This window comes from Streptopelia decaocto, assembly GCF_964273445.1.
Source record: "Streptopelia decaocto genome assembly, chromosome: 10".
Lineage (NCBI taxonomy): Eukaryota > Metazoa > Chordata > Aves > Columbiformes > Columbidae > Streptopelia > Streptopelia decaocto.
This window is the reverse complement of record NC_138665.1, coordinates 18,436,334-18,459,322: the sequence shown is the minus strand read 5'-3', so window position 1 is coordinate 18,459,322 and position 22,989 is coordinate 18,436,334. Positions and strand designations below refer to the sequence as shown.

Genomic DNA, 22,989 nt, shown 5'->3' with positions numbered 1-22,989 from the left:
CCCCAGCCAGAGAAAACCACAGGGGTGGTAGACTCTCGTTACTTGGGCATGTATGAGGGATGGAACCCACCCAAAGCTCACAGCATCGTTAAGCTCAAGCATTGATGCTCACACCTGGTACAGTTCCTACTCTGCTGCTGTCTGGGAAACACCTGGCTTGCCCATATAATCTCCTTACGAGTTAACAAAATCATCTGTGTCCATCTCCATTCCTATCATCTTTCTCTTTGTGCAGCTTTTCAATAGGAAAAGAATTTTCCAGAAGAGCTCTATGGCTCTTTTCTTCTCTGCTGAGCAGCTGCAGGAGATAGGTTGCCAAATTAAACCTCGCTGCCTTGGCAGTCTTTGCTGGGTCATGATACTAAGTTAAAAGGGTGTGGATTTAAAATAAAATGCTGATCAGCATCAGAAGTGAACTGTCAGTCTGCCAGAACCCACAAAAAGGGTCCACAATTAAAGAGAGTTGGTCTCTAAGGATTGCAGGTGGGCAATATCCACAACCGTGTTGGCAACTTCCCATGACCTTCTCTTCAGAAATCAGTGTGTGAAGACAGAGAAAAGAGATGAAAGGGAGATCTTGAGATGAGTAAGCCCAGAGTGGTCACGTATTTAAATGGACTGAAAAAAAATACTCCAAAACCAAGGGCACTCCTGTGTTGCCTGTGTCACTGTTGCCATCTCAAAAAATCGAGTATTCATCTGGGACAGAGACACACATTTGGAAGCAGAAAAAACTTTTCAGGCCTTGGGAAATGCTGAAATTCTGAATGATTCAGACTTTTTCTGAGTTGGCTCATTCCTTCATAACCATCCATTTTTGTACTGGGGAGCTGCAGAGTGGCTACATTTGAAGCATAAGCTCAAGCAGGTTGTGCCTGTGCCAAGGGGCCCTTTCTCAATTCTGTCAGCGCTCCTCCGGCAGCTCCGCCTTGACCTGTGGTATCTGCTGCTTTTGTGCCATGGTCCTGTAAGATAACTGCTCTAAAATGAGCCAGGTTCTGCCTGTGGCTCTCCTGCGTGTGCCCCTTTCCCATGCACACCGACCAGCTGCACAGCGAGGAAGAACAAAGTCCTTCACCTGGCGTTAAGCTGAGTGAAGGGAGATGAATCACACACTTCACCAACATTTGGCACATCCAGCAAGGGTCAGATATGTCAACTGCAACCTGTGAGGAGACTCTGGTGAGAAATGTCCTAATGTGAGAACAACCGAGGGAAGTGCGATAAAGCACTTAGGAGAGATCGGTCCCCTGAAATGAGCACAGAAGAAACAGTTGGGAAGGAAAAGGAAAAAAGTGGACTGGCTGTTCTGCATCACAATCTGAAAGTAAAGACTACCTGAAGGAGAAGACAAAGGGAGCCACAAAGAGATGAACTGTCTCCTGTTTGTGAAGATCACAGGAAAGAAATAACCCAAACACCAGCAGATTGCAGGCACCTTCCCAGAAGCCAAGACCATACCTAGGCAGACTAAAGCGAGCGACTGTCCATGGCAGCAGCTCTTGAAGGAGATCCCAGAGAATAAGGCTGAATCCAAGCTGCAGGTGCTGCAGAAACAGGGTGAAGGTCTGCCACGAGCACCGGGTTCCAGGGCACCCTCTCAGGTATTCGGAAGTGCACAAGCAATGGATGAGTGAGTGCAAGGTGAGCCTGCTTGCACGGGTTGGCATTGGTGCCTGCCCTTGCCCATCGGTCTGTCTTGTATATCCAGTAGCCTGTGCTGCCAAACATCCCGAGTAGATACTGCTAAAAGCATTCACCTGCGACCTGACTGATAAGATTTGGGAGGTCCTGGGGACAGAGGTTACTTCACTGAGAGTTTCCTTTGTGTATTCGCGCTCCCCGGAGTGTCAGTGTGCACCCCAGCCTGCAAGGGATGGTGCAGAGCTCCCTTTGCCCCGAGCACTGAGCATCATTGCTTGAGGTTAGATGAGAAAGACAGAAGCAGCAGCAGTTGTGTCTCCTGACTTACTCTGTAGGCTTTAGGGTAGAGATCTTTCTGTACACATAGATACAGCTTAGTTATTGTAGATAAACTTTATCTATTGGGAAGCAGATACTGATAAAGCAGCGTTTCACACAATGAAAGAATTACATAGACATTTTGGATGCAAACTTTAAACTGAGCAGCAGAAAAATGAAGTAGGCTTCCTTTTAAAACAAATACATGGGGTATATGATGATACCAACAACAGACCTGGAGGAAGATGGGAATATGAGCAGCCCAGAAGCTAGACTGCAGGTTTAAGGGAAAAATCTAAATTTAAGTCCTTGCATTGTCTCCGGTGTTTATATGGAGCAGCTCTTGCTCTTCCGGGTTTTCTCTTTCTCAGGCCATAGAATGAGGAAAGTATCTTTGCCTCAGAAGGTCAGTAGCTGGACAAAGGGGAATATGAAGAGAGGTGAAACACACCGAACAAGCTGGGCTGTGTACTTTAGCACACCCCACAGTTCTGACAGAAGGCAGGAACAAGTCAAAATGGGAATGGTGGCTCTGCCACCACAACTGGAGGACAGAATGCACAAACCAGGCCAGATGACAACCTCCACTTTATTGGGATACTACCGTAAACAGCCTCTATCATATTTCCACAGCTACAATACTCTCTACTTAACTGCAATACCTGTAATCAAGATGTTTCTTAGGGAACCAAATAAAGCTTGATGATGCTTAATGGCTCAGTTGTTTATCTGGGCTCATAATTTTGATTAATTAAGATGCCTGCAGGTGTTGGAGTGGCACTGAGGCAAAAGCTTTGATGTTCAGAGGCAAAGGGGGTTTTGTATCCCCTTCAAAAGGATTTCTGCCAGTGCTAGTTATGCAAAGCAAAACTGCCTTCAAGCCCTTGCAAAAGAGTAAACTCTCTTGTAGCTGTTTTAGCAGCAGACCCATGGTTTCTGGGAAGCTTGACAGCCTGCATGTCCTTTTGACCAATTTCTTCTTGGGATGATCTATGGAAGACAAACAACCAAACAACCTTTTGCCTAGGGCAGCTTCTTTCTCCTTGGTAGGAAGAAATGAGAATGTGAGAGCATCTCCAGGTGGTGATGATCAGAACAGCAAATGTTCCACCACCATGTTTTGACTCCGTTGAAAACAGCGTTAGAGCTTGTCCTTTTGAGCAGCGGAAAATACGCAGCCTGGCTTCCTATGAGTTTGTCCCATGTTCATATACCATAATACTGTGATTTCAGCTTGCCCCTGCCAGCTTATCTCCCTTTCCCTGCAACACCTTTGCTGTCCTGCCATGTCACCAACTTGCCATCTCCTCCTGGTGCAGGGGGGTGGGTGACCTACTGTCGCCTGGAATGTGGCTGTGCAGAGTGACTGGCCAGCAGGCACGAGAAACCACACTAGAACTTCACCCTTAGGTAGCACTAATTTGTTCCCTTTTCTATTCAGCAGCCAACTTTATTATAAAACGCACCTCAGATTTTTGTCTCTTGAATGCAGACTAAAATGCCCCCAGGTTAAAAAATATGTGGGGAGAAAATAGGACATGGATACCCGTGTGGCATATGCTCATTTCCATAGGAAACTAAAACAACGGAGGGAGGCACAATGAGCCAAACTCATTGTTGTTTTCAGTGTCAAACATTGACATTAAATTAAGCAGAACTTGATGATTTAAGGCTTAGTAAATTACTACTGCCACCTATAAAGGCAGCATTACCTTGTAGATAGAGCACTGGAATAGGGCTCAGAAGAGCAGAGTTATATTCTGCTTTGCCATGGGTTTACTGAATTAATTTGGACAAATATTATCTTCCCATGTGTATCAATACAGGTAAATATTCCACTTTTCTTGTAATCTATGTAAGAAATGTAAAAATGAAGCTGCGTATTATCTGGGGACTACAAAAACAACCTTTCTCCAAGAAACAGCCTTATTGTAACTTCTTGGCAACCACAGGCAGTGCAAACTGAGTCAGGAGGAATGATCTCAGCCTTTTCATACATCTGCATTGTTCCCCTCCACCACAGCTTTGTAGAGCAGGAATGAGACATTCAAATGCAATTTGTGGAAACTTAAGCAAATTCAAATTTGAGCAGCCCTTTAGTGTTATCAGCAAATTTGATAGCTTGTGATGAATCTTAACTGAGGTATCTGCTCTCCAGTGCATTAACATTAAAGCAAAGGTTGGGTAGTGTTATTCTGACACAAGCAATGGGTTTAATTTTAAGGAAAGTGGTTGACATGTCCTGGCACCAGCTTAAATTGTCCTAGAGTTATTATTGCAAACATACTGTGGATTCTGAAAATTCCCGACAAAACAAAAAACTATACCTGGAAACTCACTGTCAGTGTCTTAAATTCATTATGAAGAATTCATCTTCTCATTACAGCCTGCCACAAATTTAGCTGCATAGGTACTGTCTGCAACCTAGCTGGTCAGTTATTTTCCTCTACTTCTACACCAGAAGAATGCAGCATGTGTGTTATTTTAAAGTGCTTACAAGCTTTTGGTTAAACTTACCTAAAGTCCATCAACATGCAAAGCTCTGCTTGTCCTCTCCACTTTGGTCATTGAGCAAACACCTTTGTTTCCTGCATGATTAGTGATGTTAAATGGGTATATTTACCAAACAGCTAGTGAGAAAAAGATCTTGGTTACCTGTCTCTGTAGCTCTAGACTAGACCTGAAGGCCAAATAGAAGCTTTTGCCACATTTCAGCCATTTAAGTGATGCTTTGTTATGCAAAGTTAACACATTCTTTTATTAATCAAGAAAGATCAGAGAAACAGCTGGAGGGGTAGCAGGTGAATAGATGACACTGAGCCACACATCGTCGAAAATTGCTCAAAAGAGCTGATCTGTTCAACAATCAAACTATAGTTGGTTACCTTGCTCTGCCAGTGTAAAGGCGCCTCAGATGTGGATATGGATCCCTGAAGAGCTTTGATCTTCTTGTCAAGGAGTAGCTAAGAGGAGATTCTGAACCGGTCCCAGTCCCAGCGTTGGAGGCCAAGCAAGAACATTACCACTTGCAAGTCTTCCAACAATAATTAAGCACCAGATGCGTTGGCCAGAGCCACATTGTGCTGCTTATCAGCCATGACCCCAAAAAGACTATATCTGAATTTTACGGAATTTTATTCTATCTTCCGATTCACAGAGCTGGTATCAGACTGAAAGAAGCAGAACGTTAAGCAGGGCAGCGCAACAGTTGGACAGCCTCAGCTTATAGAACCTATGGGTGCTGTGTTCTTCCTGACTCCTTCAGTTTCTTCAGGGATATTCTGCCTGGACAGTTGGAAGGAAACAATCTACTATTTCATGACCGGTTAGGTTTCAAGAAGACTTCGAACTAAGATTACTTTTTGCAACCTTTCTCTATTTCTCTGTCCATCAGGCAAAATTTATAAAGTCGAACATCCTTGATACTCTCAAGGTGACTTCCAAGGTCTCCTCTTCAGAGAGAAAACGAACCTTACAATCCTTGCTGTTCACACGGTAGGGGAGGTGTAGCAGCAGCTTCCTGCAAAAGGGAACACAGTGAACTTCAGCGTCTCAGACCAGATGAGGAACTGCGAGAGCATTGCAAGTTACTCCGACCATTCGCCAATCAGTATACCAAGGAATGTTCTTCCAGTGCATCTCGTTCTCATGACAGGTTGTGGGGTTCATGCAACACCTGGTGTACAGCTGTACAGGCCCTGACATACTCCCAACACTATTCCTTTCCTTTAGCTGTGGCTATGACAACGGTTTCCAATGACGGATTTGAGCTCTCTCCGCTGCTCTTGCTTTTGCACAGTGCTGCATTTTAAATGCAGGGGAAGGAGGAGCTGCATTGATAATGCTCTCCTGGTAATAAAAATCTGAATAATGCCTAAAGTCTGAATGTGTCTTCAGGAGTTTGTCTTCTCTAGTAAAAAGAAATAATTGGTGCAGCCTGATTAGAGACTCTGGCCAGACCAGTTTCACGAAGGATATGTCTACACTGCAAAGCACAGTTCAGGTATGAGAATGGACATGTGAAGTTATAAAGTTACTGGGGTTTTAACCTACGCTGAAGATTAACTCAGTGATCCCCTTCCTGTGGCTCAGTAACATAATAGACAAAGGAAGGCTGGATCTTGGTCTCAGGAACGATTCCCCAGTCCCTCACTATGTTAGACATACAGCTTTTCCTGGAACGGCTGACAGGACTTCCCGTTTATCTCCTCACAAGGATGTCTCATCTGGACCATCCAACTCTTCTCATTGACAACAGTTCAAACTTACTTGCTGATGCAGATCCTGGACTCTTTCCCCTCTTATCCCAGGCTTATATATTAACACTGTGAATAATGGGCCAGACTTGGACCTCCACTGCATTGACAGTGCAAACAGAATCAAGGACACTTTAGAATCAAGACATCTGCCCAACCACACTCTATAAAGCCCAACACGACAACACGGTAGCACAGATGGGGGTTACTTTAAATTGGAATTTAAGTCATGCCGATTCTTCTTCAGACCATTTCAGCTCTCTTGTAGGAGCTACGGCTGAAAGAAGTACAGTCAAACACCTTTGCACCACACCTAGTGAAGGCAACCATTTGCTATAATTTGGAGAAGTCCCTAAAATCAGCTTGGCTTAGAATCAGTCCCAGGACTATAGAGTTGGAAACAGTTCCTTTGAGCCCTGCTACACATCTGTGAGGGTACAGTGGTTTTCAGTGTGTAGAAGTAGAAACCTTGCTTGTTTCTTTCATACTGAGAAGACTTATATTTGTGAAAGCAGTGCTGGCTCAGGCTGTACCCAAGCAACCATGAGATTTACAGCAAACTTTATTTGCCAGGCTTGTGACTAGAGACAGCTGGATACTAAGAAGATAACAGCAGATCTGAGTCACCAAAAAATGCAAAAGAAAAAGGATGCTGAGCTTTTCCTACATCTGCAGTATTGCATTAAGCCACCTCTTGTACTACCTATAGGTTCTGCAAGTCATTAGCTGAACAATTATTCCTGCCGATTTTCCAGTTTCAGAGCTAGCAATTCCAAACATTCTTCCCCTCCTTTTGCATCCTTGGGTTAAACCCAAGCAAGGCGTAACCAATTCAGCGTGGTTTTGTCTGTGAGAAAGGCACTTCACTACTGTTAGTCCACTAGGGACAGAATTTATTTGGGCTTTAATCCATGGCCTGCACCTTGAATTTATTTGCAGGAAGCTATTCACATGTGGATCTTCCCACATTCCATTCAATGCAGCAAGTCAGCCCAGCGAGGATTAAGTTTCCTATGAGAGCACTCTATTGTGAAGAAGGACTTAAAGCAAAACAGACACGGGAATTAGCTGGAAATCTCAGGCAGGGCAATTGCACACTCAGGGAAATAGGGAAGAATAATGAGAGTATATAACTTGGTTGATTATATTTGTAGGTATGAAATAGCCCTATTAAAAACAAGGATTCACAGGAAGTCTCTTTATGGAAACCTCGTAACATTTCCATCTCTGCATCCATGCCTGGATATGTCCACAGTTTGGCTTTCAGCTTCTGAAAATGTATCTGTACATTTTTGATCATCTTGCACAAACCAGTATTTAGAAAGCAAACTCTCAGGAAGTCCTTCAAGACTGTGGGCAGTTTTTTGCCAGACATTTTGGGTCCTTGAAGCCTTGCTGTTTAAGTAGCTGAAATCTGTCTTAAAGCTATTTTTGCTAAAACAGTATCACAGATTCAAAGCTAGCATACTACACACCTACAGATGGACTATGCTTGTTGTTGTCTATATCTATTTCTCATGTGCAATCAATAATCCGATCTTTGTCTTTAGCTTTGCTTTCCATACAGCATTCAGTCGAAGTTCAAACAAGATTTTAACTGTACTTCTATCATTGTGTTTTACTTACCTTTTGGGAGTTCGAAGGTCAAGAACCTCATCCTGGATATCTAATGCAATATCTGAGCACTTTGTCTCTGGCAGTTTGATTTTAATCTGAAATGATGGGCAGAGGCAAAGCTGTGATTAGATATGTATCCCTTTAAGCCATAAAAGATCTCATCTTCATGAATATTTTGACAATAGTGTCAAAGAGCAACATTCTCAGTAGGTAATTTGTACCAGAGAAAGTAGGACAGTGATAATCATTGCTTTCCATAGCTTAATGATGTGTATTGATATCCTATTTTCTTCAAAATCCTGAGCTGATAATATACTTGACAGGTATTCTACACCCAGCAAACTCCCCTGGCGTTGTGTATTCCAAGGACAGCTTGCTTCTACTAGAAAAAATAGCACAACAGTTCCACCTGCCCTGAAGTTCAGAAAGCAGGAAGGTCTTTGATCAAATAATAATAGGACAGGATCTGATAGCTGTAAGTTTAAAGATTGTCAGTATCGTAGCATTCTGCTAACTCACATACCTTGTAAGAAATGCAGGCAGATGAAAACCATCTGCTTCCCAGCCCCTCTCCCCTTCAAATTTGTGTCCAAGATGAAACTTTATCTTAGAGCTACATTTTGTTTTCCTCAATCAGGATGTGGCATATGATTCTCTTGAGTACACTAGATCCTTGAGATACACATGAGTTCCTCAGGCTAGCAAGTGTAAATATCATCTACAAATGCTTGAAGAACTACAAGAACATCCTACGGGAGGCCAGAGGCAGTTACACAGCTGAGTATTTACATTCTGTCCCTCAAGAAGGCAGCAAGATTGAAAAGGGCAGAGAAAGAGCACAAAGGATGGGGACACAGGTCCAGCTCACCACCATGTATTCACAGCAGGCTGTGGAGTGGTCTTTCCTGCTCATCCCAAGGAAGACATCCTCTGTTCCCACACACTGTTTGAACAAAATCTGGTACCTGAGAAAGAGAAGTAATTGCCTAAGAATACTGGAGAAGGGGCAGGAGATTGTGTTTCTCAGAGGACCGTAAATATCCTTGTTGCATTGTCCCTCCTCCTTTTCAGTCTCCTTTTAAGGCTTCATCCCATCTGCACGGGGTTTGTGTTCAGAACCATGACTGAGTTAGCTAGAAGACAGGTGAAAGTCCTTCACTCCACCTTCCAAGGCTCTTCCTTTGCTGCCTACACTTCACTAACCAGCCTTTGCAGGATCACAAAGTGCATCCTAAGTGAATATGATACTGGCCGACTAATCAAACACCACAAACTCTTGGGAAATGGATTTGAAAAGGATACTATCACAATTACCTGTGTTCTCTTCTGTCATTCAACATGTTCTTGCAGCCTGGGCTTAACGCTTTTTTGTCAGATTGTAATTATTTTGCCTTTGGCCAACACTGATTTCCTTTCCCTCCACATTCACTAAACATAAAATCACATTCTCCCCTGCTCTTGATACTTGATGAATGAGGAAATACAAGCTAAAGATTGTATTTAGAACATATATTACTCCTACTAAATTGAGGAAAATAAGTGGAGTGAGTTAATTCTCTAAGCTGTTGGAAAGAGTGTATGCAAAGTCTTCACATCTCCGGTATTCATGTGCATAGGTAATAATTCCTAAGTCAGTGAGAAGTCAATCTAATAGCTCTGGCTGCACATCTCTGGCTGCACCTCTCTGGCCATCTGTTTTCTTTTTGGGTCATTTTCCTTGATTCAATTTGATGAACAGTTACAAAGATTTACACTTTCTTTTCATCTGTGCAACACAGGTCCCAGTTGCTGGAGGCTAGAGAAGCACTGCATTTGACTCAGCACGGAGGGGAATGCTTTAAAAATAGCACGAAAAAAGCTTCTGTTTTGCCGACAATAGAGAGTGTGTTCTGTAGCTCACAGGTGACAGTTTGAAGAACAAGTGTACAACTGTATGTGAGTCTACAGGTTAATGCCAAATCACTTTGAGAGATGCAGAGTCTAAGTTCAGGCGAGTCTCAGTCCTGTGTTTAGAGCAGGAAATTGAACACCTAACGGCATGACTTACATGTGGGGAAAAATGGGGATTCTGGACTACAAACGAGCGTATGGTGTGCAGCTTCATGGGCTTCATTTAGCACTCTGGGATATTGCATCAGAGCACAATGATTAGAACTACAAAGGTTGCTTTGTGGACTGACCCCGAGGGCTTTCTCACCTCTACAAACTACAACTAATATGCCTGACTGTATCTATTTCAAGAACGTTTTTATTATTGTTTTTCTACGAGCAAGGGAAAGGACTCTGGGTTTAGACTGTCCCTTGACAGACTAAGATTGAATGACAAGATTTAAAAGTACAAAATTGCCTTCCTTCCTTCCTTCCTTCCTTCCTTCCTTCCTTCCTTCCTTCCTTCCTTCCTTCCTTCCTTCCTTCCTTCCTTCCTTCCTTCCTTCCTTCCTTCCTTCCTTCCTTCCTTCCTTCCTTCCTTCCTTCCTTCCTTCCTTCCTTCCTTCCCTCCTTCCTTCCCTCCTTCCTTCCCTCCTTCCTTCCCTCCTTCCTTCCCTCCTTCCTTCCTATAGTACTATTTGTCCCTAAAGAGCTTAATTGTTTGAAACGCAAAGGCAAGTTGGAGTACTTGATGAATTTATGAGTATTGAAGATGAATGCATCTCTGTTGCCGTGGGAAAAGACAGGTACATCACACAAATGGCATATTTGAAAGCTAGGAAATAATTTTGCTGGCCTACTTCCCCTCCTAATTGCACTTCATACAAGTATCTGATGCTGCAAGTAACGTTATAATGGGAAAAACTAACTCTATATTTCTGTTACGAGATCAGAAGGTTTCCAAAGGAGAGGTTAAAATCACTCCTCACGTGTTGCTTTAGATGCAACACTGATATCTTCTTCCATGACATGAGCTTTTCAGGTGGCTATTTCACCCACATGCAGCAGACGCTGTTTAACTCCTATTTCCATGAATGCTACGTAAAGCCCTGCAGGCAAGCTCAGCTCACTTACTCTGGCTCTTCTCTAGGGTCCTGGGTATCGTCAAATTCAGATCTTTCTGGAACCTCCTCTGTATTCCAAATAGTTTTGCTGTTTTGGGATTTCAGTTTAAGAGTAACTGTAAGTGATGAGAAAAATCACATGGTCATATTTTGGAATGCCTCTGTTCCTCTAGATTTGCTGAAAACTTACATTTCTCTATGCTTTAGAAAAAAAATCTTTGTATTAAAAGCATTCTAGTTAATGATTACAGTCTTCTTCACCTCAGTTATCTTATAAATAAGAATTTGCAGAAGGAGGATGTTTACCCTTCCCTTAAATCTCCTTTACCCAGCCTCTATGCCAAAGAAATCCTCCTTTCGGGCATAAAATATCTAGCACTTCTAAATGGGTAAAGTGTAGAGGTATGACATAGAAATCTTCCCCAAGATCCCTGACATGAGTTTAAGTGAGCAGAGTCATTTACAAAAGGACATCCCCCCTCACACAGAAATCCAGTTCTTCCCATTAGTTCTTGAGCACAGCCCAGTTAAGGTACTGAAGACACATGGCAGTTCATGGGCAGAGTGCTGTGGTTTATGTCTGTCCTACATCGAAAAAGATATTTTCTATTAAGCTGGTAAATCTGCAACCTGAAGGTTTTTATAGTCGAATCTCTGGTTAATGTTGGAATCCCAAGCAGAACTACTGTATTTGTTTTATTTGCCACAGTTCCTTTCCTGCTACGCTCATCCTGGTCCTTGTTGACCTTTCTTAGGGCTCATAACTAAGCTGCCAAATAATGTGACAGCATTAGCTCCAGGAAGAACTTTACATTAACTTTGCCAAGACTGAACTTCTCTGTCTTTCTTTCCTGAGTACAGTTCAGGATGTTGACACAAATTTAGGAAGCCTCAAAATATTTGTTCTCATTGTCTGAGTGTCTACCTTCCCATATATGGTGCCAGAACATGTGAGCCAGGTAAGACACAGAACTGATTGGGGTTTGCAGACGAAGAACGAGGTACAGGAAGGAGAATAAACGACAAACATCTCTCGATCTGTTGATGGCAGCCCATCTTCCTTGTTTACTATAACAATTCTGTTTATCTGGAGTTACCTTTTCTGCTTCTCTTTATATATTTTGCTGTTAAGCTTTCAGGAAAAGAAGAAATTTACAGTGTTATTGTGAAAATGTAATGCTATTTCCACCTCAAAGGTCAGTGACCGCTCTCTTACTGAAGCAAACCCTATCTGCAGTAACATACTACAGCTGTTTTAGTCTGCTAACATGGGACTGAATGCTAAAACATACAAATGCTCCTCCTTACCAGTGGTTTTCTTTACTGGTCCAATACTAGCAGGAGTCATAGTGCCAACAGAAGTGTGTGGCTGCGAAAAAGGCAAATGGAACTTCAATCAGTTTTCATACAGCCCAGTAAAAATGGTAATGTCAATAAATATAAAATGTTACCCGAGGTCAAACAAATCCCTGCTAGAAGCTAAAACATATTATCACACAATTACATGACGGAACCATTCAACTTTCTCTCCTCTTCACCCTCACCCAGCAGAAAGTGACCTTGACACAGCAGGTTTAAGCAGGACTCCCAGAAGCACAGCATTATGGACAGATGTGCTTTTTGAGTATTAGTTGCCATGGCATTTTGGCAAAATTTCCATGCTTTGCCTGCCATGAAAATATTGCAGGAAACCAAGGGTGTTACATGAAAACCCCATTACATTTGGATTCCTTTTGACAGTAGAGATCACATGAGGCAACATCATTTTCCTCTAATTATGTATTAATTTAGTGCTAATAGGCAGTGTGAGGCATTTCTCCATATATGAAGATTCCTTGGTTTGATAAAAGCGCTCATATGCACAGAACATTAAATTAAATCAAAATAAAGATTTCAGTTTGCCCAGATTGACTCAGACTTAATTGACACCCCTCATGGCAATTTTCCATTTCTGTCTCTGAAGTGTCATTCATTTCATTAATCAGATGTAAACAAATTCTTTTAAAATCAGGATGTTTACTGCAAAGATGTACATCAATAATGCTAGTGTTAATAGGCAGGCATCAAAGAGCCGAAGGGTAGTTAAGAGTGTGAAGGACCACATCTACCACCTACTAAAAGGAAATTTGAAGGGATATGCACCCCTTTTATCCCCAATACTACAACCATTGCCACTACTAGTGCACAACTGCTGGGTCAGCCAGCTGGCTCTTTGTTGAGGAGTGATTTGGGGGAATACTGAGGCACTTGCCATTTTTGGTTATCCATGTCATAACACGACTTGTTCAAAATCCTAAGAGACTTGGCAAAGTTTTAAGCCTTCACAGAGACCTTCTGCATTGTAATTGTTGGCACCCATGGCCCTATTGGGGTATTTCTCTCCAGTGCACATACACACCTAGATAAAAGCAGCAGTTGCGTATTGCAGGAACAATATACTCTTTCTAAAACATGTGATTTTCACCTAGTTCTGAGATTAATTGATACAGAAGAATAGGAGGACATTTCTCTCATTATTCATTCAGATAATTCACCTTAGAACGATTACTCGCCCTTTCCTGTTCTACAATGACCAAGATATCTATTGCACTTCAGTGATCAATTATCTCTATAGTTCAATGCCTGACACACAGTATTTGTACGCTCAGCCACTTCTGGATATTTTAGTCTTTACTCAGAAGCTGAACAGCACCTTTTTTCCCTTCATATGAAATATATAGACTTCAGGGAAAAGTAGGGGGAAGCCTAAAGCATCTAAAGCTCTTTCAACTATGTGTTCCCATTTCCTTCAGGCTGAAAACTTAAACGTCCCCTCCACTTTGTGGTCACAATCTCTCCTTGTTTTCCTGGGGCATCTTCCTTGCTCTAACCCTCAAGAACTTGCTACCTTAAAAGTATCTTCTAGCTGTGTCAGTCCAAAACCTTCTGAGACTTTCATGCTCTTTTTACTCACTCTGGGAAAAGAGAGATCTGCTTTTCCTCATGTAACAAGGTTAGGCTATGGTACAACATGTAAAAGCAACAGCATTTTTATGAAATACTCACCTCACATTCATCACTATCTTCATTTTCAGCATCACGAAGTAGTGTGGCAAGAAACTGCAGAGAAGAGCCTGAGGAAACACTGTCCATATCAACAGCCACTGCTCACCTATGCAAAAATAAGACAAGTGACAGATGAAGAAATAACAAATGTGCTCTGTACTGGCTGTAAAACACAACTTTCCTGCTGTGTGTTCTGGAAGGATGAAGTTTGGCTAAACACTCATATGCATAATGTCAAAATAAAAATAACGGAGCATAATCAACCTTTACTCTTTGTGCTCGGTGTATAGGCTCTCTGCTCCATGGGCGTTAGTTGTAATCACAGCTCAAGCGTTAGTGACTGTTAGATCTGGTAGACCCGTGTCGACAAAGATATGCAGCCCAGACCAGGGCAGCAGGACGCCTTGGCTCAGGCTTGGCACTGAGGGACCAGACAAGAGATTTCCACACGGTTCTCTGCCTGCCCGCTTCGCTCTATGAGGCTTAGGCCAGACCCAGACCCGGCCCAAGCTGCGGACAAAGGGAACCACAGTGCCCGCGGAACCCGCCCTCCCCACGGTCCCGCTTCCAGGCTGCAGAGCGGCTCCCGGCCCCGCCGTGCGGGCAGCGGGGCAGCCCCGTCCCGCAGACGCACCGGGTTCGAGCAGCCGCTCTGGCCAAACAACCGCCCCGGAGCCGCAGGGCCCACCCGGGGCCGCCAGCGGCCGCGTCCGCGTCTCCACGGCAACGGGCGCCGCTGCCCAGCCCCGACTCCCCGGCCAGTCCGAGCGGGCCGCCCTGGAGCGGCGGCGAGACCAGCCAATAGCTGTGTAGAGCAGGAAGATCCGTCCGGTGGTTGGCGAGGCGAGGGAGAGGGGCGGGTGGTAAGTGCGTCATCAGTGCGCGCGAGCGCGGCGCTCTGTGGGAGCGGGACGGCCGCGGCCATCGGTGCCGGCCGTGCTGGGGCCGGTCCCGGCCCCGGCCCCTGTTCCCGCAGCCGCCATGAGCCAGTTCAACTTCGGGTCGGGCGCGGCGGGAGGCAGCTTCACGTTCGGCACGCCGAAGACGGCCGCCACCACGGCCACGACCGGCTTCTCGTTCTCCACGCCCGGCGCCCAGGGCGGCTTCAGCTTCGGCAGCGCGGCCCAGGCGCCCGCCAGCAGCCAGCCCGCCGGGCCCTTCTCGTTCAGCACGCCGGGCCCCGCCGCGCAGCCCGCTGCCGGCTTCAGCTTCGGGACGCCGGCCCCGGCTTCGGCGGCTCCGGCCGCCAACGCGTTCCAGCTGGGGTGAGAGGCCGGGCCGTGCGGGGGGGTGGCGGTGCCGAGCGGCCCCGGAGCGGGGGAGGACGAGCAGGTGTCCGTCCGCCCATTGCTCTGGCGGGGCTCTGCGTGTGGCTCTTGGGGGATGAACCTGTTGCTCTTGTGCCTTAGAGCTCCTGCTGGACATGGGGAAAGTGTTGAGTGAGAACCGTGATTTGTCATTGCTGAATCTTTTCGGAATGGCTCTAAGAATAAGCTGTTTCATGCATCACTCTGTAACTCACAGAACCACAGGATGATTGGTTTTGGAAGGGACCTGTGGAGGTCATCTCATCTAATCCATCTGCTAAAGCAGGTTCACCTGGGTTCTTGATTCTTGCATGAAGAAATGATAGAACTTTGCATCGAAGCATAAAGTGTCTTTTCTGATGCAAGTCTAGAGTGCTTAGAATGTTCCTTCAGCCAAGGGGGCTCGTTCTGTTCTCAGGCCAGGCTGTAAGCTTTGGGGTGGTTCTTCATAACAGCTGTTGCCGAAGCTTGTCAGATGGGAGCGGTGAGAAGGGAGCTCAAATGGGGACTTGCAGTAGAAGTCGTTGACAATGATGTTCTTATGTAGAGGAAGTGCAAAGGGTACTTAGGAGCTGCCAGAATAAGCAGCTTCACCTGCACTGCCATAAATGTCTTCTGGTGCCTGGGTGGATGCAGGTAATTAAGGGGGAGTCAGTATAAAGAGAGTGAACAGAGGCCTAGGGACGACAGGAGTCGCAATACAGTCTTTGTTGAAATCCAAAGGTTAACCCAGTCAAGTGCACGTCTTACTGAAAGTTGGTTCCTGCTGTCAGCAAAGGATCTGTGGGAAAGCTGGTGCAGCACTTGGGTGGATGTATGTCTCAAACAGGTTGTCTTCTTTGCATTTCTTCTCTAGGGCAAACACACCAAAACTGACGTTTGGAGGCAGCACGGCAACTCCAGCGACTGGCATCACAGGGGGCTTTGGGTTTGGTAGCTCTGCAGCAACCAGTGTGCCCTCAAGTCAAGCAGCAGCCCCTTCTGGCTTTGTGTTTGGAACTGCTGGCAGCAGCAGCAGCAGCACCACCGCTCAGTCGGGCACAACTGGAGGGTTTACGTTCTCCAGCGGCACCACAACTCAGGCCGGGACAACCGGCTTCAACATCGGCACTGCAGCTCCGCAAGCAGCACCCTCAGGGTTGACCTTTGGAACAGCAGCTGCAGCTGCTGCCACCACCGCGGCCACCTCAGGAGCTGTGACCCAGTCAACAACCCCCTTCAGCCTTGGGGGACAGTCGGCAGGTGGGGCTGGGGCTTGAAAGGGCGGCCGGAGTTGTGGGCAGGGAGGGCAGCTGGGCTGGTGTGGAGGTTCTGCAGCGTCCTGGTTCTGCTGGGGGGGAATGGAGCGAGTGGCTGCCATCAGTGATTTTTCTGATGTGCTTGTGCAGGTTCTTCAGTGATAAGTGACAATACAGTGTCTCTGTAGTAAAAGGTTCATCTTTTCTTTTTATTCATGGTACTTGTTCCAGGTCTAAACTTTGGGTCATTGACTTCAACAGCAGCCACTAGTGCACCCACAGCAACGCTGACCGCGAGTACCAGCCAGGGACCCGCTCTGTCCTTCGGAACCAAGCTTGGAGGTAGGAATGACTTTAGGGGATAATTACTCAAGACGTAGTGAATCTGCTGTCCTTCTAGGAATAGTTTTCTAAACTGAGCCTGGCAATGGGCTAGAAGTGTTTGTTACTGTGAATTTGCAATGGCATCAGTAATCTGACTGTTTATAGAGCCACTGAACTTAGTATCCTATTTTTTTTATTGTGTCCCGTGTGCCAAATTCTGTTCTGTACTTGTTGCTGGAGCGTAGTGGAAAGGAGCCATGGGTTTAAAGGGTACACTGGAAAAGAGATATGAGGTAGAATAAGAACTGGTGTAGAGAGGCAGGTTTGTATTATGTTCCCAGCACCATTGTACAGGGTCTATGCTTTTTCTGCTTGTAGTAACAACCACGGCTGCTACAACTGCTGCTACCACCACAACCTCCATCCTTGGTTCAACGGGGCCTACATTGTTTGCATCTGTAGCGAGTTCTTCAGCACCGACGTCATCTACCACCACAGGCCTCTCACGTGAGTCACACTGTGGAGGTTTTATCTGTTGGGGAATAAATGAGCAGCACATGGTTGGTGTTACCTGTCAGTGGTGGAGCTGCAGGTGCTGGGGTAATATGGGAGAGTTCACAAAGCTGGGTTTTCTCCGTGCTGGCAACATTCCCCCTTTGTGATTTCTGGCAAACTTTCTTCAATGGCAAGGCATGGAGGGTTCTGTTCTAACCAAAGCGCCTTTTAGATTCAGAGTCGGCAAGCAACATGGAGTGGTTTTAGCTTCAATTTGTTTTGATTATGGAGACACTAGCTACAGTGAGCGTCATTGTGTACCGGAGTTAAGACAATTATTCCATACCTGATGCTGCCTAGCACCTAGCTTTGGAAATATAGGTAGCTGTTTCCAAAGACCTTAACAAGTTTTATGTTAAAGCCACACTGATTACTTTTAACTAATCAGTGGCAATTAGTAGATGTCATATATCCCAGCCTAAAAATTTGTATTTTTACTAGCTCTGAAATGTGAGCATTGCTACTCTAGTTCCAAAACTGACCTTAATCTTGTGTTTCAGAATGCTTCTAAGCTAGTGGGCATTCTCTGCTTATCAGGGTGTCTGAAAACTTGTTCTTAAAAGAGATCAGGAGGGTTGTTTCCAGGGAACTGAGATATGAGCAGTGTGTTTCCTGTAGTACATGCAGTTGTGTTGCTTTACAAATAGACTCATGGTGAGATTGCATTTCCTGCCTGTATGTGTCTGGTACCCTTTGCTTATTTTAGCATTTGGCAGCAGTTAAATGTTGGAGAGTTCAAAATGGTTAAAGTGACAGTAGCTGGGTAACTGGGTTGATAAAGTTTCCTGGAAGAATGGCAAAGTGTTCTGGCTCCTTTATACCTTCACTCTGCCCTTTTTCCTGTTGTATGCGGAGTGGTCCTGGTTAATAGAAATAAAGATCAGGTGGAGATGGGTGAGTAGGCAGGGTGGAACATTTCAGTGGGATGCTGTATTTAATGGGTTATGCAATCTCCTAATGTTGTCTTCTGTTGACAGTTGTTGCCCCTTCCACTGGGACAGCCAGTCTTGGAACGCTTGGGTTTGGATTAAAAGTTCCTGGAACAACAGCCGCTACCACAACCAGCACTGCCACGAGTAAGAACTAGATGCTGAAATAACATGGTCTTTCTCTCTCTGATCCTCGTTTTCCATCTCCCCAAACACACAGTCACTCATGACTTGTGAGACCACAGCAGAGGGAGCCAGTTCCTCATTTTCCTGGAACTGCCAGTCAGGCATTTACAGGCCAGTCCTTCTGTGTCAAGCTGTGCTTTCTTCCTGTCTTGACAGACATGGGATTTGCTTTTGGTCCCTCCAAGCACAGTGCTCTGTGAGCTCAAATAGGTCCCTTTGGAAGTGTATGTTGGAGATGTTCTTGTTATGTTCTATAGCAGCTGTGTCCTCTTGTGTTGGTTGACTTGAATCTCTTCTTTCAGGCACCACTTCTGCTTCTGGCTTTGCTTTGAATCTGAAGCCGTTAAGTACAACCAGTGCCCCTGCAGTGGGGACTTCTACAGCCGCTGTAACCACAACAACAGCCAGGTGAGTGTTTTGTTGTAACTGCGTGTTTCCCGACTGGGGCAAGAGGCACAGTGTTGATGCTGGTGTGTGGTGTCTGAATGGGAGATGAATGTTGTTTGTATTTTGGGTTCTGATGTGGTGTTCTGTACTGTCCGACGCTTCCTCTCAGCGCGCCTCCGGTGATGACCTATGCCCAGCTGGAGAGTCTGATCAACAAGTGGAGTCTGGAACTGGAAGACCAAGAGAAACACTTTCTCCATCAAGCCACGCAGGTCAATGCCTGGGACCGGATGCTGATAGAGAACGGCGAGAAGGTCAGGTGATGTCCTGTGTAAACTCGCTGTGCTTGCTGAGATCTGTAAAGGCCTTTGCTGTTACAGATGCAGCAAGACATCCAGGGGGACATTCCACTGGATAAAAAAAAAAAAAATAGATGTGAATTATATCTGGATGCTTGTGGAAGTCTCCATGTATGTCTGCCCTGGTCTGTAGGCATTGAAGCATGGAAATCTGTTACGTGAGCTTACGCGATGATAAGTTGTCTTATGGTAGCACTTTCGTAGCCACCACTCCATGATTCAGTTTTTGGTCTGTAAGTCTTCCTGTAGCTATTTTTTGCTTCTAGTGGATATGTGTATGGTGTGGCTTACTCTGTTTTTTTGAATTGACATTTGACTTTTCGTAATGTAATTGATTGTCTTCTGTTTCCAGATTACATCATTACACAGAGAAGTAGAGAAAGTGAAGCTTGATCAGAAGAGGTATGAAAGTCTGAAGCCTTGAAGATATGCAAAAAAGAACCCAAATGTTCTCGTGCCACTGGTGGTGTGGGAGATCTAGAATGTATGTAACCTGTGAGTGGGGTAGCTGACAGTCTCTCTTTTCAGACTGGATCAGGAACTCGACTTCATTCTGTCACAGCAGAAAGAGCTTGAGGACTTGTTGACCCCTCTGGAGGAGTCTGTGAAGGAACAGAGCGGGACGATCTACTTGCAGCATGCGGATGAAGAACGGGAGAGGACGTAAGAAAAGAATGGGCTTGGGACATGTGCTGAGCAGAGGAATGTGGTGGTGATTGATCAGCAAGAAGTAGAAATGGGCTGTGTGACAATATTGATCTATCAGCGGCATTTGTCACACGTGTGATCTTGTTTTATGCATGGCAGCTTAGATTTTACGCATTAGAAACAGGGTGATGGGGACTGGAAGCCCTTGAATCAGCAAGCAGAGCTCTTTGGATGCTGGTGTAATGAGCTGTGTGGGAAAAGGTTACTAATATTGCATAGTCTCTGAAAATTAATGATTCTTTAGCGATAGAAGTGATGAGAGCAGCATGCACTGTGTGTGGCTCAAGCACCCTTGTAAGCATTAAGTCTTAAATCCTAGCAGGGTAATTAAACAAATGTTGGGTTTGAGAGAGATAAATGTTGAAGAATCTGGACGAGTTGGTTCCTTCAGTCCTGACCAAACCTTCCGGAAAGTCTCAACAGTGTTGCGTGTGTCTCTGTGTGTCTGTCAAGAGAGGAAGAGGTCAGCAGTTACTTCACGTGTGTGACACAATGTCTCTCGTTGTGCTGTCCCCGTGTGTCTGGCAGCATCAGTGGAAACGTGCAGAAGCTGGCTGTGATTGCCCAGGGTTGGTGTGACTGGGAGCAGATCTTCTGAAGTTCACTTTAAATATTCTGACCTTGGTTCCCATTCCTTTTGCAGCTATAAACTGGCTGAAAACATAGATGCTCAGTTGAAGCGTATGGCACAAGATCTGAAGGATATCACTGAGCACTTGAACACATCAAGAGGTCCAGCAGACACGAGTGATCCGGTAAAGCCAACCTTTTTTTTTCTTCATGTGTGCATATGGTGACAAAAGATATTTAAACTGTTGAAACTCTTTGTGTGTCCCCTCTTGGTACTACCACTGCTTGTAGTTCTGTTCTTGGAAGGGTATTTTGTTGTAGACTGTCTCTTACTGCTCTTAGTTCCTGTGTGCTTTAACAATAACTCGCACTATTTCTTTCTGCTCAGCTTCAGCAGATCTGTAAAATCTTGAATGCGCACATGGATTCATTGCAGTGGATTGACCAGAACTCAGGTGAGAGTTGTGTTGCAGCTTTTTGGGAATGTAAGCAGAAAACATGTAGCATTTATGGCTGTGTTTCTGGACATAAACGAATTCCTGAAAATCTCTGAGGAGTCTTCTCACCTTCATTTCCACTGTCCTTTCTGTGGTTGAATTCTCCTGATGTGTATTCAAGGCCTCTGGTGAGAAGGAATTCTTGGCAATTGCTTGTGCTTCACAACAAAGCACTGCTTGGAATGCATCAGTGCAAAGCAGAGAACTAGAAAACCTCATGCTTTTTTCTATCCAAGTGAGGTTAAATATTTCACCTTGTGAAATGTTGTGGAGTTTCCCGATTAGGAAAATTGGTGGGGGGTCTATGTGTAATGTTATCATCTTCCCCTCTGAACAGGAAAGCCAAATCCAGGTAAGACAGAGCAGGATGCATTGATCTGCAGGTGGGGTAATGTTGAAGTATGGAAAATTCACAGTAGCAATAACTTGAGATGTAATGCAGAGCTGAAGATGGCACTCGGTAGGGAAAGCTTGATAGCAAGGAGAATTCCTGTTACTCTGTGCCCTTAAGCCGTGTGGTGGAAAACCAGTACAAATTTGAAGTAAGCCCCAAATGCCTTGGGATACTTTTCAGATGATCTTTGTCTTGGAGGGTTTGCAGTTCTTTGTATGGGGATTTCCTCCTCCTTTGTGCACTGTCAAATCTGAGGGACTCTCCAAATGTTTTATCTCCTTCTGGTGGCTAATGTGTGGAGGATGGTGTTTTAGGATGACTATGAGATTAATCCTTTGTTTCTCCCATAGCTGTGTTGCAGAGAAAGGTAGAAGAGGTGACAAAGGTTTGTGAAAGCCGCCGCAAGGAGCAAGAGCGCAGTTTTCGAATCACGTTTGATTGAATGAGTCCAAGTTTGAAGGATTAAACTAAGATCTGCACAGAAAACAGAGGTTGTTGGGGACCTATGTCTCAAATCATGTGTCTGTTCCTTTTTCTTTTTTAATAAAATGAGTTGTTTGTTCCCAAGCCAGTCTTTGCGGTGTCTGACTGTGTTTCCCCCTGTCTGGTGGGAGGAGACTGCATGGAGTTTGTGCTGAGAGTATGTGCTGTTTGTGCTGTGTAACTGCATGCAGCCTGGATAGTTACTGCTTAAACCTGGAAAGGCAGCATTTGTATATGTGACTCTGCAGCTGAGCTCTCTGGTGTAACTGCACATTGTTTAGTGGGACTTGCTGAGCTTTTGTTGAGGTCCTTACAGAGCTGGGTTGATGAAGAGCTGTCCCCAGAAGGAGCTGCAGCCGAGGGAGAGACTCAAATTCCTTGTATCTGCGGGCTGTGTTTTGTGTTTAAATGAGGTATGTGCTTCCACTGCTGAAAGTGAGCCTTGTTTTCTGTACGTTTGGCAATAAACTGCTTTAGTGCTGTACCTGTAAGCAGAATTTCTCTGCAATTAAAACTGATTAGATGTGCCTGTAGAACAATGGCACTTGTGTGGGGATTTGGTTGGAGGGGTGTGGGAGAAAAAACAGTCAACAAGTCTGCTGGGAAGGCATTTTAAAAAATAGAGTCAAATTGTTTCTTTTTTGTCACGTGATTATAATGCACATTAAAATGTATCTTTACAAGTAGAGGGACGGGAATGGTCATGTGTTTAGGAGAACTGCCCTCACTATTAATACTTTGTGCTTTACCCTTGTCTTAGGACAGATCTCCACAGGGTCCTCACCTACCCCCTGTCTCACTCCATGAGGCTTAGGCCAGACCCAGACCCGGCTCAAGCTACGGGCAAAGGGAACCACAGTGCCCGCGGAACCCGCCCTCCCCACGGCCCCGCTTCCAGGCTGCAGAGCGGCTCCCGGCCCCGCCGTGCGGGCAGCGGGGCAGCCCCGTCCCGCAGACGCACCGGGTTCGAGCAGCCGCTCTGGCCAAACAACCGCCCCGGGGCCGCCAGCGGCCGCGTCCGCGTCTCCACGGCAACGGGCGCCGCTGCCCAGCCCCGACTCCCCGGCCAGTCCGAGCGGGCCGCCCTGGAGCGGCGGCGAGACCAGCCAATAGCTGTGTAGAGCAGGAAGATCCGTCCGGTGGTTGGCGAGGCGAGGGAGAGGGGCGGGTGGTAAGTGC

The 22,989-nt window shown here is 45.4% G+C and overlaps 2 protein-coding genes across 2 annotated transcripts; one reads left to right on the top strand and one right to left on the bottom strand.

Annotated features, from left to right (window-relative positions):
- Window positions 1-4,743: 4,743 nt before the first annotated feature.
- On the bottom strand, window positions 4,744-14,696 carry DNAAF6 (dynein axonemal assembly factor 6). The gene is made up of 7 exons (XM_082061919.1): window positions 14,508-14,696; window positions 13,874-13,979; window positions 12,137-12,197; window positions 10,839-10,944; window positions 8,704-8,800; window positions 7,845-7,930; window positions 4,744-5,482 (listed from the first exon to the last, which is right to left on the bottom strand). The coding sequence occupies exons 2-7, from the start codon at window positions 13,958-13,960 to the stop codon at window positions 5,353-5,355; spliced, it is 567 nt and encodes a 188-aa protein (XP_081918045.1). The 5' UTR covers window positions 13,961-13,979; window positions 14,508-14,696; the 3' UTR covers window positions 4,744-5,352.
- Window positions 14,697-14,754: 58 nt separating this feature from the next.
- On the top strand, window positions 14,755-21,894 carry LOC309444436 (nuclear pore glycoprotein p62-like). Its single transcript, XM_082062242.1, has 12 exons — window positions 14,755-15,138; window positions 16,037-16,422; window positions 16,650-16,760; window positions 17,121-17,249; window positions 18,275-18,373; window positions 18,715-18,820; window positions 18,969-19,113; window positions 19,511-19,560; window positions 19,687-19,821; window positions 20,510-20,621; window positions 20,825-20,891; window positions 21,678-21,894. Exons 1-12 carry the CDS (start codon window positions 14,855-14,857, stop codon window positions 21,767-21,769), a joined length of 1,716 nt encoding a protein of 571 aa, XP_081918368.1. The 5' UTR covers window positions 14,755-14,854; the 3' UTR covers window positions 21,770-21,894.
- Window positions 21,895-22,989: the final 1,095 nt, after the last annotated feature.